This window comes from Anoplolepis gracilipes, chromosome 3 (assembly GCF_047496725.1).
Source record: "Anoplolepis gracilipes chromosome 3, ASM4749672v1, whole genome shotgun sequence".
NCBI lineage: Eukaryota > Metazoa > Arthropoda > Insecta > Hymenoptera > Formicidae > Anoplolepis > Anoplolepis gracilipes.
Window position 1 is genome coordinate 6,525,008 of NC_132972.1, and position 18,536 is coordinate 6,543,543.

Below are 18,536 nucleotides of genomic sequence, written 5' to 3' on the forward strand. Positions count from 1 at the left end.
TGTGACAACCGGTAACGGGATGATTTCTTTTTTTTTTTTTTTTTTTTTTTATTACAATACATTTGATCGTGGTACAACGCCACTCTTCGTGGGTTACGCGCGCGCTTGCTCTTAAACATTAAATGCAGTGACACGAGGTGACAATGCATCATAAAGTTAAAGTCGAGATTTATCTGATTCTCCGCCTCTGTGGAACTTTACAGTTCTCTCTTCCCTCTCTTTGAATTTTTGTTTCAGATTATTTATGTACGAACATATAGAGACAGGTTTGTGCAATCGTAAATAAGAATATCTTTATGTAGAAATAATATTGTAGTAATGAATCCCCCAGGGATAAATTTAAACAGTGTAGTACGCCTCGAATATTATACTTCTTTGTTACAAACTCTCTACGATTTTAAACTAAACTAATTATTATATACGCACAATTTTTTACTTATTTTTCTTTAGCTATCACTAATCGTGTAAGAGAAGATTATCCATTATCAGAGCTCTTTGTATATAGCTACAAAGGCGGTCGAGAAATTCCAGGAAAATTCAGATCGAGCTCGTAGGCCCTCTCTTTTTCTTTTTAATTTCTAATTTCATTACGGATTCTCGGACGACCACATAATGGTCTCGTCTCGTCCCATAGGCCATCTGGCACGATCTCCGGTAGGATCTATATCTATATGCGTATATCGAAAGATCGATCACAAGATCGATCAAGACGGAACGACGTCTAGCTTCGACAATCGACGGCGGCGACGAGCCCGGTTATAGTTTGCCAAGGCGTGTAATCATGTTACGATCGAATTTACATGGCAAATTGCGCCAACGCAGAAAAAATGATTTCCTTCTGGCGCGGGCATCGGATAGAAATTTTCTGTCGAGACGAGTGTTCCGTTCTTTCGAGGAGCCTGTAGCGTTATTCTTCCCACGGAAATAATTCATATTTCGTAGATCAGAATCCTCCGTCTCTCTTTTTCTCATCACTTATAATATTTTCGCGACGCAATTATTTCGATATTGTCGTCCATATCTGTACAAATTTATTTAAAATTGTATTATTAAATACATTTTAATAATACAGTATATTATTGCTATGTTATTATTGTTTACGGATGTACTAATATATAATCGGAGATAATTCGTTGATTAATTGAACGCGGACTAAGTATTGAAGTGACGTTTGAAATCGTGAGACGCAAAAGAAAATTACACTTTAAAGTTATGAAAACTCTTTAGTATTTTTTCTTGTTATAAATTAGTCTTTTTTGATATAAGACACGTTTGTAAAATTCGATTGACATAAAATAGTTTTAAATAAAACAAACATTCTGTGAGATTCGCAAAACGTGAAATATAACACGATCTTGTGCTTCATGGTTTTAATTTTCCGCGGAATGACAATTACACATTTTCGGAGAATAAAATGAGTTACTTGTTATGAATATTTGGGCAAAAAAACTATGTTTATATACTGTGGGAGAAGCTGAAATCAACAGACGACGACGACAATCTTACGCGATAGTGACGCAGCCAGACGGAACGAATTATTCTAATTCGCTCTGTATTCGGACTGGCGCGTCTCTCTAGGAAACAGTCATTAGGCTTTTAGACGTGCCTAACCGGACCTAGACAATGGCTTTATTAGTGAGGTGGAGATTATTACGAGAAGAATCATTCAAATGCCGCTGCGCGTTAAATCTCAAAATTTTCCACGTGTTCTGACAGTATAATGCGTCTTTACTTCTTTATTAGACAATAAATTTCCATCGACATTTTAATCGTGTCTTTCACAATAATTTTCATTCACATCCATTTTATTGATCTCATCTACTTTTTAAAATCTCTCCTATATACATATATAAAACATTTATAGAATTAAATACAAAAAATAAATCTAATTTTTCGAAATAACAGGAAAATTAACTACTATCTAAAATTATTATTAATAACATCAGGAAATAGGCAATACGAGCCAAGTGCAGGGTGTAAAAGCGTAAATAAAGACCCAAGTTTAAAAAAAAACAAAAATATTTAAATTAAATGTGTTATTTGTTTTTTTTTTTTTTTTAATCCTGAGTTTTTATTTGCGTTTGGCTCGTATTACCTATCTGCTGATGTTATTAGTTTTATTTAAGAGCCTTATTAATTATTATTATTACTGAAAATTATTAATTATAAAATTAATACATTAAATTATATGAACGTTAAAAACATTCTACATATAAATTATGAAACTATCTCATTATTGTTTATCTGTAACATCAACATGGATAAGTATGATACGATACAGTATCACGATGCATTTAGCGTTCGCCTTTACGAGGTTCTCATTCATAATTCTAAAGTGGGACATTTGTTGAAAAAGGTTCGCGACGTTCGGCCAATTGGCGAATGCGGGGCAACATTGTCCACGTCAGTTACATAATGGGCCTCCTCTCGCGCGTCCGTAATAGCGGAGGCCGGGTAGCCCGAGTATTTAGATGAGTTGACTCCAATTGGCGTACCGTGAGAATCCAGTATCTGGTGCGCGGACAGGCCGAAGTAGGAGAGAGAAAAAAATGGGTGAACTTAATCATGCAAATTGCTCGACAAGTTGCGCAACTCTTGTTCCGTCTTCGCACACGTCAGTCTTTTTTGATACTCACTCGAGTTATTGGACAATAGAATTTTTTAATTCGAAATCGTAGGTTAATTTGTATAAACGTTGACTCGACACGACAGTCTCTTTCTCTCTCTGTCTCTCGCCCTCTTTCCGTGACTGATAACCGATGCAGCTAAATGACACGCCTCGAGCGCGTATAGCGCGTGTTTTTATCATTAATATAATTAACCGATTTTGTTTGCGCGCCGCGAACACGATCGCAGTCATTAACCGATACCTTATACTCGTAATTATCTAGTTACATATGCCATGTAAGCGGGATAATGTTCATTATCGCTTTTTATTCATTATCGTTGCAAGCAAACATCGAAATACGTAACGATGATGCAAATAATGGAGTGCATTACGAATCCTCCTCCTCCTCTTCTGTCTTTAATATTTTCCCTGCTTCCGCTTTGATAAATTAGACTCGACCCGAAACATAAAAGTCTGAGGAAAGAAATTTATATTCTTGAATTTTTGGCGCAGAGAAAGCGGATCACCTATACACAAATATCTCTCTCAAAGATAAACATCTTAAGAGTTTCTGAAAAATACCTAAATTTTAAAATACATGTTTTGCATTTTTCGACAACATATATCATAGTAGCTTATCGATATGTATCTTAAAAAGTTCTCAGAAATTGTGTCCAGAAGAGAGTTGTGAGTTAAACGATAGTATATTTACATTTCGGCCAAGTGCAAACGCAGATGAAATTCCATCGACAGATTTCTGCGAGCAACGGAAGAGCCCCGCCGTGGATGATTATGTAGCGTTATGACAAGGAGAGGCACGCGGTGGGCAATGTGCGCGAGACTTCGCGCGGCCGTCAATTACGATTAATTAGAGCGGAGACTGACAGCGGACGCGGCGACGCACGGGCTACTTAATACTTTAACTTGTCGCCAACCCTCAGCGAGAGACTTCACTTCCTCCGTACATTTCGTCGGACGTGACCGAGCTTCGAGAGCCTACATCGCACGGCGAAGTTTCGATCGTGTCACAAATTAATCTTTATAATCGCTGGTAATTCTATAACGATATAAAGCAATTGCCAGGTTGTTCGTGATATCGAAAAATCACTTTCTATGATAATCCAGCAATTTCGACCGTTAGCTTTTCAATCGCGACAAATTATACCGATTAAGAAGCATACTTTTTTGCGAATGATTCATATATGTGTTTATATTACGTGATGAATATATAATAGCCTTCTCTGAAATCGTGAATAGAATCTTATTATATTTATATCACATTTAGGGATATTAAAATTCTTATATAAAGAGATATTTATGTATGTAAATAGAGGAGGGATCCAAAGAGGGCTCTAGAGGCTCCTGAGGCGCCGCAATCTTCTGGAGATGTCGGATGATCAATTATTACTAAAAGGATAATCAAAATACGTGTTCGCTTCGATTGGTAAAACGTAACAGTACCTTGTGTTATCAGTATCGTGCGAATAGGAAAAGAATTTTAATGAAAATCGATCAATCTATCCTCTTCAAAATGAGTGTAAAATAATAGCTTTCTCTCTCTCTCTCTCTCTCTCTCTCTGTCTCTCTCTCTCCCTTTACATCCTAGAAACAATTTGCGAATTGCCGAACACTTGAATCGGTCGATGAAACGACATGCAATTCTTGACAATGCAACACCGGTGCGACGCGCGAAACGGAGCTTCTACGTAATGATATGGTTTTCGGTTTCTGTATTGAAACACGATTCTCTCAGTGGGGTAGGTCACGCCGCGCGAGTGTCGTATACGTGTACACACGCGTGTAATTCCTTGTAGGAGAACATTCCTTGACTGACATTTCTGAATGAACCATTTCGTAGTTTCCCGTTTGCTCCGATACGTTTCATGCGATACGACTTTCAAAATTGGAGAAAGTGTGTCACTTAAAATCTACTTTGAACGTTTTGACCTAAATACTTGGCAAAAATTTAATTTCATATTAAAATTAAATGATTATGGAAATTATTATAAGTATAATTACTTTCGTTTTAAAATAATTCACGTTGTGTAATAAAAAAAAAAAATCAATTAATATATTTAAAAAAGGGAAATAATTATCTTTATGCGGTACAGATTAACGATAGCTTTTCATACTTTCCCTATATTGAAACAAATAAAGATAATTAAAAAGTTATTACAAAATATATAATATATAATTATCGCGTTTACTATTTTCTCTGATGCACTCTATAAAAGATACAATATTAATGCCAAAATAAAAATTAATTATCTACCATATTATATTCGTCTAAAGCGAGACGATGTAATCTTCCACGCACATTACCCTTCTTCTATCGTTTCTGCAAGTATCGCAAAGAGGTATAATAGAACGATGATCTCCGCCAAGGAAAAAAAAAAAAAAAGAGGTAGATCGTGCCGAGGAGGAGAAGATGCAGATGGGCCGTCAGCCTCTTTTCCGCAGGGGCCCGCAATAAATTCAACGAGGGCCGGTTCGATAAGCATCGAACCATCGAGTATCGTGGAAGTGCTAAGTAACTACCGATCGTATCGGAGATACGAGAGAGAGAGAGCCGCTCGGGCTCCTTTCGCGCATTATACCATGCGGAGATGGATGTATTTATTGTGTCCCGGGGTGCGGAACGATCGGCAGGTCGGCATCCTGAAATCGAAGGGCGACAATGGAGGTGCGAACAGCGTAAACAGTCGCGTTTGACGTTTATGAATCGAATTCCAGCACCCCGTTGTATACAGATGGCGGATAAGGGCGAGAGTCCCATATCGTAGCTAATGCCAACTCTCTTAGCAACCCTTGGAGAGCGGGATGAGCGCCCGACAAACACGTGCTCCCTTCTTCTCATTCTCTTATCAACTTTAAGCCTCGTCGAGTGCTGAAACGGTTTGAAATAATATTTATTACACAGAATGCTGAAAGGTCGCCGTATCTATTTTAAACATCGAGATATGCATTTAATACTCGTTATTGTATTGCCTTGATGCGACCAAGTTAGAATTTATATCTTTATGTTATTTAATTTTCAAATATATAGTTATAAATTTACAAACTTTTATAAAATTATATGTCAATACTATAACATTATCTATAATGGCATAAATATAAACACAATATTTTAATTAATTTATTAATTTAAGATAAAATTAATAAACAAAAGAGAATATGAATTATATATTTTTCTATAAATATTTCATAATAACATTATTTAATGACATTATCATTTCATGCGAATTAATTTTGCATAAAAAAACTTTGAATTAAAAATAATTAAAAAATTTAATTTTAATGATTATTCAATTAACAACCAATATTATAGGATTCCGGGTTTATACAGTGGGTCGATGCGTTTGTGCGTTCTATGAGAGATATCCTATTAATTAATTCGATATATTTCAACTGGCTTCAGCGTTTATCCCAAAGGAGGATCGCAATTTGTCGTAATGACATTACGTTTGCGTCACCGCGTGGCCTAATCCTATAGACTCCCCATGGAAGCTGTCAATCCTCGAGAGTTGTCTACGGATTCTATTGGGCGAATCGCCCGGCCAATCCCTGAACACAAAAATTCGGGGTGTCATTGTAAAGAGGGTTCCCGAGATGTTCGACATATGTTTAGTGGCTGGCGTCTCCATTTCGTTATAAGGGAATAAATAAGAGGGTGGAACTGGTTTTCACGCGGATCTATGCGGTACAACTATTGCACGGAACTGATACATATGTATATGTAGTCTTCTTAATCTAAAATAATTTTAAATGACGTATTTCAAAAAGGATACTTTACACAATTATCGCACTTTTTACGAAAGAAAAAAAAATAATTTTTACATCGAAATCTAAATTTAATAAAATTATATACTGAGTTCTTCTTCAATTTCTAATTTACGAAATGTCTGATATGAGACATTCCTTCGACACGTAAAATCGATAGTAGCATTATTATTTTCGCGATCGGAAGGAGGTGCAATTATTCGCGAGATTTGATTACGGGGAGCAATGTGTCAGGACGCCAAGTCAGGATCCGATGTGAGGGCGGGAAAAGGTGTAAGGTGACACCTCCGAGACAGGTCTGGCTTCCCATCAAGAACACGTCCGAGATAATCATATTCATATTTCGCGAGTTCGTAGAACTCGCGTCCGAGTTCGCGATGGAAAAAGAACCGCCGCCGAAAGATGGCGGATCGCTTTCTTTTGTAATACAAAAGTCCAAGATGTTCGAACGATTGTTGACATTTTGACGAGAGACATTACGGTGCATATTAATCATCAACGTTAAGGATTATTTAGCATATAGCTGGTGAAAATTTTTTTTAAAATTTTATTAAGTGTTTTATTATAAATTTTGATTTACATGTATAAATGACGTATAAAATGAGATTTAGAATTTTTTATGTTTATTACAAAACATGTAATGCTTTCGACAACGGTCGAACAATTACATCTTAAATTTTTTTTAATTACAAGTGGTTTATTAAAGCCTTTTTTACGTATTTTCGTATCTTATATTTATATTTTTTTATCCTCGTGAATCTATAAAAAATATCATCAATTTATATTATGAAATTATAATTATCTTATCATGATATATGCTAATTCAGATTTATGAATTATATTATATTTAATATAAATTGGATGTTAAAAATATACATATTACAATATTATACATTACACAATAATTAAAAAAAATGATAGTCAACGCATAAAAAACGATGACTTGTCAAACAATTATAATTTTCTGACAACTTTGCATTCTTTTCTATATCTTTGTACCTTTCAACTGATCTTATTAATATTTATCTTCTCCAATAATTGCATGTAGCAATCAAAATATACTTTAAATAATAAAAAAATGTTCAAAATACACACGAGAGAAAAAAAGGGATGAGAAGGGGAGCGAGGAAAGCGGGGACAATCTTTCTGGAGAAAAAAAAAACGAGAACGTATATACACGCACACACGTACGTTTAAAGGGGGCCCGGTATTGCGTGTGAGTCCTTACGCGGACGTGTGGATGTTCCAGACGGGGTCCGGGCCCCGGCGTAATCTGACACCAATGGCCCTCTTCCTCCCTGCCTCCTCCCCTCCCCCCCCCGTCCACCTAGTCAGGCCCCCTCGGTCTGTTCGTTCATTCGTTCGCTCACTCGCATCCTCACGTCCCAAACTAAATCATAACCGTATTATGCGGTCCGACAATAGGCCTCCCTCCCCCTTCCCCCCTCTTCTCTTCGCTTCTCACCGTACAGCGAGAAGCTGCCTCTAATCCGCCACCGCTTAAACATCTTGTTCATTATATTTCCGTCTTTGTCTTTCTTTACCTTCGTTTTCTGTCATCCATGAAATTTTTGCAAAATATGTGAAAAAAATATATATACTATTCTAAATAAAGTATTATGTAGAATAGGTATATATATTTTTTCTTTTTTTTTTTTTTTTAAAGAAAAAATATCGTGATCAAGATTACCTTGAATAAAAAATATCTATGGATGAAAATGGATTTATAGATTTAGAAAATTTTAAATAATACTTTTGTATATAGTACGTAATAAAAATTTTAAATAACATTTTAAATAACGAATGACTGTAATATTGATGATATATGAAAAATATGATCATGCGAGGATTTAAAAAATAACGTACATTTCTTAACAAAAAATTGCAATATTGCAAAATGCTGGGCAGAATAATAAGTCAAAGAAGGAAACAAGTGAATGCTGAAATTTCTGCAATTATTGCATCGATATTTTTTTTATTCCACAAAATAATCTAAACAATAATATAAAATTGACTCCTTCATTTTCAGACTTTTGTTAACCGATTTGCATCATACCGCGAATTATTTTCCTAAAGCGTCTAGCCCTAACGCATTTTCCACAGATCTTTCTTATCAACCTGATGCCAATCTCGCCGGGAATTATTTTTGCGATGCGCACGTACATACATCTACAGCTCTACGCCACCCATGAAACGTGTCGCGACACAAAGTACCTATCCACCTACGATTTTCCAGAAAGATCCACCGTTGGCCCTCCCCAGGGAGGGGAAGGGGGGGGAACGCCGCGATTTATCTCGTTCTCTCTTCTCCCCCCCGGACCCCCTTCCTTCCCGCGACACCGGGCTCCGCCTCATCTCGCCTCGCGGCAAAACGTCGGGGACGGAATTTAAATTTCACAAATTAGTCTGTCCATTACACCCTCGGCGTAATCGGGGCCGGCTGATCTCTCCCGTGCGGATCTTACGCTCTTCCTTTCTCGCGCGCCGGCCGCGGACGTGCCACGCGGACGGTTCCTGGAAAGCGTGGGTGCCCTCTCTCTATTCTACTCTACTCTACCAAGCAACCAACCGGCCGGCCGACCGGGACAGGATCACGATCTGGATGCCCACAAATCATAACGCGGGTGCACCGCAGATCTCGCCGCGAGATCCTCGCCTCGGCTCTTCCTCGAGACGCGATCCCTCTTGTTTAAGCCGCGCGCTGCTTGCGAATCCTTCCTGGATCTCGCTCCCGATGATGGAAACGCGACCGCGCATCCTCGTGAATGCACAACACGTCGTGACGCACTATTGCTCGATTCCGATGATCTTTTCAGGATCTTCAAAACTAAAGCGTTTGAAAATTAAGAATCTACGAGTACAAATACTCATAAATTATTATACGAGAACATGAATCTTATACAATATATTAGAGATATTATTACTATTTTTCTTAGAGATTATTCTATTTTTTGTAGAGAGTATAATTTTTTAATTTTTCTTTTTTGCAAAATTACAAAACAGGCTATGTAAAATATTATACCTTCTTAAATTATGCCAATACTAATAATTCATAAAATCTAAAATAAAAAATAGGATAGGATATCAAAGCGCGATATTTTCTATTATTTAACGGAGGTCCTGCAATTATAGATTGTGGCATGATATTAAGATGCAAACATTCGAAGATCTCTTACTTCCCCAACCAGATGGACCAAAAACTTGTTCGTTTTTTGGGGCATCGCCGACCGATCTCGGTAGAGTCGTGCTCGCGAAACAACGAACTCGATCGAGCAGCGAGACTCGGAAGAGGGCCCGAAGAGGGATCGACACGCGGAGGCTCTTCGTGCTCGTTTCTAATGGTCCGGGATTTCCTTACACACAAAAGCCCGCGAGGAGAGTGAGTGATCGTCGCGAGGCCCGCGAATAAATTACGTGGCAGCCTATGCGGCTGCATAAATTAATTTCAGTCGGTCTGCCCATAAATATTTCCCCCCTTCGAAATCGCTCCTCCGCTCGTCTTCGTGGTGCCCGTCTAAGTTCGCTTACAAGCGCGTTAGCCAACGTCCGTAATTTACTCGTACATCGATCGCTTGTAAGTGGCGGATTTAATGGATTTATACGCGACGCCAATGATCCTCAAATTCGATCTCGCGCGCTCGGAAAGTATCCCGTAATCGAGACCCGTTTTTTTTCCTGTCATGTAAGAGAAACTTGTACAAAGAATTGTGTAGAAGGAAGAATTTGTTTTCATCACTGATTACACAAACAAGATTTTTCATTCATGAATGTTAAAAGTAACAGAGATTATTTTAAAGAATTACTATGATTTAATTTATAATTTAATATATATTTAATTTAATAATATCATTGAGAAATATATCTTTAAAAATATATTATGTAATTAATGTTGTCTTATAACTCGATTTATTTTATAAATCCCTTTCAAGAACTATATGAGAGAATTCTAAAACACATTCTTTCTAACTCTCTCAGCTGCTCTGAAAATCAAAATAATTGTATCGAGCGATATAAAGACAAAATTACAAAAGAATGTAGCATGTGATTTTGTTATATATATAAATGCGAGTAGAATTTTTTCCCGACTCGGACTTGACGTTCCGGGAACATCATCGTATACTGCTCGGAACTTCGTGGGGTGGCGCATCGCACACCCATTGTTGCAATTGAGCAGATGCGAGGAAAGGCCGGTGGTGTGTTGCAGTTCTCTTCGTGCTTGAATGCACCGTCATTACCGGCGCGTAATGATCGCATTGTAACAGTATAAAACTTATTATTTTCGCTCTAACGGGGATGCGCCACACGAGACAAAAAAAAAATAAATTTGGATGTATCACAAGCTTCCATGTATGTGTGCAAAAATTCTTTTCAGTTATAATTTTTGGATGATTTAAAATTCAATTATCCAAATAATTTATAATATTGCTTGTAGTTATTGTATAAAGAGATTAAAAAAAAAAAGTTACTTTATAAGAAAAAAAAAACAAATATATAAAACGAGTATATAATTTTTTCTGTAACGGTTTTTTTTCGCAAAATAAAAAGATATCGGCGGAGAAGAGAACATCGTCCTTTGATCTTACAATATATCCGACAGAACCCGGAAAGATCGGTGCTACGGATATGAACTGGTAATTATTTCAAAACGACCGTCCTTCGGCTCGCTATTAGGTCTATCAACGATCGCGATGAGACAGATAAGATCTTCGTCCTCCTTTTTGTGCCGATATTTACCAGCGCAGTTCAGATAATATCCTCTTCGATCCTGAAAGAGAGCATCTGGCTTCTCCACGTGACCGGACGTTCCTTTGTGTTCGATTTCTTTCTTATCGTAGAGATGATCGCAGCTCGGATTTGATCGAATTCATCGGAACGCTATAGCGCAACGCATTGACGTCTCGCTCAGAGATTTTATTTTTACAAATTTAATTAATGTTCCTAATCTTTTTCCGAGTCATATATAATTACGCGAGAGGGAATTTGTTTTGCTGAAAAAATCAATCTTTTTATCAGATATTATTTTAGATATTTAATAAAAGAGAAATCATATATGTTTCTTTAGGAAATTGAATTATCATTAGAAAAAGATCGCAAATCAGACATTCAACGAAATAAAAATCTTCACGATTTCCTTACGTTGATTTCTCATTCAGCTTCCCTCACGGTTTTTCTGAATCCGTCAGCGAGGCGGAATAAGAGCAGTCGACGCATGCTCATCGGCCTGTTATAATTTCGGTTCTATTAGCCGCGCGCGACGGGGCCCTAAGCTCCGAAGGGATTTTCGGAGATCGTAAAGTTAAGCACAGACCCCACAGAGATATCTCGTATGTGTGTGTACTTGTGTGTTTGTACGTGTATACACGGTATACACTGGTGATGGAACGGGGCGAATGTGGGTCCCTGTTGAAGAGGGTCCTCGGAGAGAGAACGAAAGGAAAAGAGAGAGAGAGAGAGAAAGAAAGAGAGTGTACTGTCAAGTAGCATCTTGACACGGAGCTCACAATGGCTACTTGTTAGCGCGCTGCGCCAACAGCGAGGGGAAAAACGATCCAGACACTTGCCTTTTTCACATAATGCTCTTGCACGCGTTACGATTCTCATTACGATTGCGCCGATCGTAAAAATATTATCTTGGAAAAGATTTTTATTCAACATCATTGCATTATATCGCGACTATTATTTTGACTCGTTCATTCATCAATATAATTTTGATGAAATTCTCCTCATTGATACACGGGAATTTATCTCGGTATTTATTCGTTACAATGTTACAACTAAGTAAGATTAATCTTTTGCATGTTTATAACATGAAAAAGTTAATTCGGTAAATGTGTGCGTGTGATCCTAACTTTTATTTATTTTATCAATTATTAACGTATTAAATTCAGAATTTTTGGAAATTGACGCGATAAAGTAATAATCTTTTTTCTTTCTATTATGTGTAAAATTTTCGAGAAAACATGCTGCGTGTGAATATATATATATATATATATATATATATATATATATATATATATATATAAACCTGGTCATGAACATGGATCTGGATGTAAACGAACATAAATGAACAAAAATGTAAATTTTAATACGGATTTAGACAAGAACAAAAATATGAACTTGAATGGTGAAAATAATAATGGATTTAAATCTGGAGGGAGAGGGAAGAAACTTGAATATTAACTTGAATGTAGACATAAACATTCAAATTTTAAGGTATATCGTGCACTCAAAAAAATGATTTTGCAACTTCAACAAAAATTTTCTAGGTGTAAAAAATTAACTGAAACAGATAAATTATTAGCAAATACCGTGATACTGCATATATTTTGCAATTAATCAATTTAAATGACAGACAGAATTTATATCTGTATTATTAGTGTAATTTAGACAGAAAATTGTTCTGTGATGTCTATCTTTAAGGTCTATTGTCAAAGACAATTATATTTGTAATTATTATTTGACAACGGAATCTAAATTTTCTAGAGGTATTTGCTAGAATATTGCTGCTATAAATTCTATAGGTGAAACAATATTCTAACAGATACAAAAAGTAGCGATAAATTTGTTTTTTAATTGAGACATCTAGAAATCTATCTACATTAACAAAATATTTGTTTTGAGTGTGTGGTATTCAATTTCGAAACACACATTTATTTATCGCTTCTTATAAATGCTCTTAAAATTTATATCTAGATTTTATTAATTAAAACTTGTTGTTCTGCTATTAATCTCGTTATTTTTTAAAAAATAAAAAAAATACTATCGCGACGTTACTTACCCCTTCCGGTTACTCGGCAGCATCTGACAATAAGCAAAAGGTATGTGGGATATTGTAAGAGGACGTGTGTGTATGATAAACGCAGATAACATTGCATCTCTTATTACTTTAAATAACATCAACTTTACTCGATTACAGTTCGATCGTACATCGTGATCTCTTAACTTATATCTACTTACGCATCATTTCGTCTCCCTTCCCATCTCGCGTTTACACACACACGTACACGTACACGTACACACACACACACATACAACTCACTGATACACACACACACACACATACACACACGCTCATGAATAACGACAGTTCATATTCATTCTCGGCAATTCGTCTTAGTTAGTTGTGCATCGTTAGGTTTGTCCGCTAAAATACACGAATGAAAACTGAAGAGGACCAAGAGATGATGATAACGATCATTATTAATAATCATTCTTGCGTCACTCGCACAATTCTCTTCTCGTTCACATTCGCTTCCTCGATGTTCTTTCGCTCCTTCCGTTTGTATGCGCGAGTTGCGTGCGAGTGCGTAATTTGTGCAAGAGTCTCATTATGATTAAACATCCTATTCGTAAAAATTAATTCTTTAACTTTGGTCGAATCGCAGCGTTCGTTTCGTAGAAAATTTCTTAAGTAGCTTTCGATCATAATTACTGCTTTGCGAGCCTAAAAAATTATCTCAAAAGTAATAATATACACGGAAGAAAAAAAGAAAAATTGAGAAAGAGACAGTCCCGGAAGCTGCCTGTTTGTGCACCACAACTTGTGTATGGATATTTTTGAACGATACTGAAAATGCGAGAAAATAAAATAATAGTCGTCCTAATAATAATTTCTTTAGCATTCATGAGTTGAAGCATGTACACAGCTTATAATTTTATCAATAATTTATCTGTTTAAGAAAGCATAATGCTTGCTGCCTGTACGAGGAACTAACGTAAAGCTTGATTAAAACTATCGTGATTTACGAATGCAAAAGAATGATGACTTATTTCATGATTTCAATCGATTCTTACGTCTAATGTAATTTGATAAAACGTACGACCTAGCGAGATTGGCTTTGACTTTGAGCTTTTAAAGACTAACCGACAAATCATTTTCATAAAAATAAAAGAAATCTATTTCAGATAAAAAAAATCTTATTCCTCGAAAATGCAAGTTATTTAGTTGCATCGTAAATTCTGTCAAATAGCGGAAGATTTTGTTGTATCATTCTTAAAATTATTGTTATGTTATGTTTCTTTTATCTCTCCTCATTCAGATACATTCTATATTAATTGAGTTCTTTTATGAGTCGTTAATATTCTGTCTATTGTAATGCATAATGTGGCACTTTCGAATTGTCGAATAAATATTATATATTATAACATAGTTTTGTGGGTGCGCGATTATTTTCGTAAAGATTAACCAACACGCAGAACGCGATAAATGTGAAAGGTGCAAAATAAAAATAACGCCAGTAGGTTCTGTGCCATAAGATCAAAGATATTATTATTTTTCACCCTACGTCTATCTCTTTGCTTTCACCTCGATTCTATCCCCTACCCTGTTTCGTCCCGAGGACTCTCTCGTAAGGGAAATCCTTTCTCTCCTCAACATCCTAGATAAGAATCTACAAGGCAATGTCGCAGCTAACGGAATATTCTGGACATCAAGTATGCGAGATATTTTGCGTATGAAAAGTCGACATTTAAAGATGAATTTCTCACTTTCTAACAGCGCTTTAAAAGCGACTTTACACAAATCTAACAGTAACAATAATTAATTTAATATATTTAAAATGTAAAAAAAAAATAATTATATGAAATAAAACATTGGTGTATACAAAAATTATAAAATATCTAATGATTCTCTTACGCAGTTCTCTATGCAATAAAATTATTTAAACAAAAGTATTAGCCGTATTATAATAAAAATTAATTTTATTTTTTCATTGTAAGAAAATAAGAATTACGTTAAAAACATTGGTGTATACAAAAATTATAAAATATCTAATGATTCTCTTACGCAGTTCTCTATGCAATAAAATTATTTAAACAAAAGTATTAGCCGTATTATAATAAAAATTAATTTTATTTTTTCATTGTAAGAAAATAAGAATTACGTTAAAAAAATAAAAAATAAAGAAATTTTATTGCGAACAAAAAAAGCAATTTAATATACTTTTCGTTTGAATAACAAATTAACGATTCATCTCAATATATCGACTTTTCTATCTCTGTCATACTCTTACATAATGTCTTTCTTTTTCCTTTTCCTTCTTACATTCTTTCCTTTTCGCGTAACATATACATTCTCGTTCTCTCCCTCTTTCTTTTTCTTCAGATATATAGTTATGTACAGACTGCGAACTGCGAATAAATGATAACTTATGCTATCTTATACATATGATGCAACGAGCATTCACTGTCTACTGGGAGTACCCTAAAATTTTATACCCATCCCTAATAGTATTTTTATTCAATTCAATTACTATACGTGATATCACATTTTTATCAATAATAATTACTTTTGATATAATATATATTCTTTTGATAATGATTTTTTAAATATAATAATAATTATACGTCCTCATTCCGCACAAACCATGCATCTATGGAAGAATGTGTGTTATAGAAATAATAAAACAAGTTGAATTTTGAAATATTTTACGTCTTGTTCATGTCCCATTTTCAGAAATTTTCACTGTATCTTTTCGTTATAAAAATTATTGAATCAAAATGCTCAATATATCGAATATAACAAATATGGGTTAACTTTAATCACTAAAAAATCAAAAATTTCATAATTGTTTAATCATAAAATCCAGTCGATGATTCAGGGACACCCGGTAGGCAGCGAATAAGGACGAGATTAACTTAATAATATGTCGAATGCGTGTATTATACATATGTACATACAGGACAAACACAAAAGCGTACGGTGTAAGAGGAGCGTAGTTGATTACAGCTAATTAATTAGTAGGTCAAATCTATGAAATGAAAGCGGCAGGGGGAAGGGGGACGATAAGGGGAATGAGTTGTATTCTGTCGCTTGTATTCTGCGTGCGTTAAAAAAGAAGAAACATCTTTGTGCAATTTATTCCGCTTGGGCAAAAAAAAAAAAAAAAAAAAAAAAAAACACGAAAAAGTATGGCGCCAAGTATACGGAACAGAAAAGCTAGAGGCAGGATTTTCTGCCCGTTGTTTACTTATGGAAAGAGCAGTAAACACAAGCCGGTCTAGCCGGCTTGCCACAAGAGTTTACGAACTGGGAAAGTAAAATGCTAATATGTCTTTTGCTATATTTCGTTCGGAAACGTCATCGCCGCCTCGGTATCCTTTGATACCTGTTCTCAAGTATATCCTTAGAATGAGAGATCTTTTAGAAAATTGAAGAAATTTTTGTAAATAAAAAGTTATTTTCTTTCCTTGAAAATTAAACAAATAATATTAATTAAATAAGTCTTTTTTCGAATCATCATTATTCACTTAACACATAATATACTAATTTATATTAAAAATTATGTATATAACTCATTTAAATAATTTTATAAATCATATTATAAAAGTTATTAAAATATATATTTAGTATATTAAAAAACTACTTTTTTAAATACTTTTTTAATTAATTATACGTTTATTCTTATTTTTCGTGTGTATCTATAAGAAATTAATTTATTTAGGCAATTAAAAAATTTTTTAAAAACCGAGGCAGACGCGACGGCCTAATAGTAGTTATTTTTGACGCTCTTCATACGCTTTAAAATACTCATCGAGGAAAAGCTTACGGAGAACGAAACGATATATCCGTAGAGAACTTCCCTTCCTATTCTGAACATTACTGGATCGTCAAGGAATTATTGCCGCGATAAAAAAAAAGATATTTTTGACTTAAATTCTTTTATTACTTAATAATTGCGTTAACAATAAATTGAGATCGTTCACTGGGCTTAATAATAATTTTTATTAATAGTTTAAATAATTTCACATTCTCTTGTAATACATTAAGCAAATCTCAATATCAATAGATAAGGCTCTCTTCATCTTTCTTTGGTGATAATAATTTATTGACGATCCAAATAATATCACAGCAAACCATTCAAAAGTACCTTGATCGACCGAGAGTCTTGCGCCTCGCCGATGTGCATTAAGTCTTCTCCTGGCTCCTTTTGCTTTGAGTACTTGGGGCCCAAGGTCACAAGGAATGGTACTCGCCCAACACGAGGCCGCTATGGTAACTCGCGTGCGACGTCGACATCCCCATGGAGCCCATACCCTGGTAAGCGCCCATGCCCATGCCGTTCATCGACATGGTGTTCATGGTGTTGACGCCTTGCATGGTGTTGGACAGCATCGTCGAGGGGCCCATCGGGCTTAACCCGCCCATGGAAGGCGCGATCGCGCCCATCTGCATCGACGTCGCCGTGTGCGGCAAGGACTTTTGCAGATCCGCGGAGGTCGGCGTGCCAATTAAATAGTCCTATCGCAGAAAAAAAAAGATTTCTTTATATTCGTCTCATCCGTTTCCACGCATAGGATTTAAATATCAATGTCTCATGATATAAGGTTTATAAATTCTTGAGAAAAATCGGAAAAATCTTCTTTTATTTTGAAATTCTCGAATTGAGTATATTTTTACAAATTTGTTATCTTTGAATATTTATTTTAATTTCTTTTATAGAACAATATAATATGTTTGGTTCTTATAAGACAAATTTAGTAACCTAGTCATAAAATTCGAAAAATCGCATTTTTTTTTTCATCTTCATAAAGTATAATATCTCGAAAATATGTGTTTAAAATTATGTTGATCTGGGGAAAATAGATGATTCTATGTAAGTTTAAAAAAAATAATAAGTATCTTACTGTAATTATAAGACAAAATTTTGAACGCGTTTTTCTAAAAAGTGTATTATCCAAATCGATGTGACCACGATTACGCAAAAACTACTGAATCGATTCTCTTGAAAGTTTGTGAACTTATTTCTTATATACTTAAGCAGAAACTGGATGAAGGATTTTTTTTTATATTGCTTTTTTCCTTTTTTATCAATAAAAAACAATCCTTTTTTTAAGATGAAAATCGAACTTTTTCTTCAGACAGCTACCATTTTGAATAAAAATAATTTTTCATAAAACCTTTCGTCCAGTCTATAGAATGTATATTTTTCAATTAATAACCGCAAAAAAATTTCACTTTAAATGAGCCAATTTCAAACTACAGTGGTCACCGCAAAGCAGAAAAAAAAGACCCATCGGGAGAGCGGCCATAATTCAAAATATTTTGAAATTTTTTAAAATGTAAATACACTAAAATTAAGTCCAAATATTATATTATAAAATAAAAAATAAAATTCATTAAAAACACCATTTTTCCTCCGTTATAACT

The 18,536-nt window shown here is 35.0% G+C and overlaps 1 protein-coding gene across 4 annotated transcripts in view; it reads right to left on the minus strand.

Annotated features, from left to right (window-relative positions):
- The window catches only part of So (SIX homeobox 1 protein sine oculis), a 50,253-nt gene that overhangs the window by 3,163 nt on the left and 28,554 nt on the right, over positions 1 to 18,536 (minus strand). For 2 of the 4 annotated variants that reach the window (XM_072889245.1, XM_072889244.1), the window contains exon 5: positions 16,254 to 17,627. In XM_072889245.1, the coding sequence (XP_072745346.1) occupies positions 17,343 to 17,627 (285 nt within the window). In that variant the 3' untranslated portion in view covers positions 16,254 to 17,342. Of the gene's footprint in view, positions 1 to 1,992; positions 5,496 to 16,253; positions 17,628 to 18,536 lie in introns of those variants that run through there. The other 2 variants (XR_012046423.1, XR_012046424.1) reach the window with 2 other exon arrangements.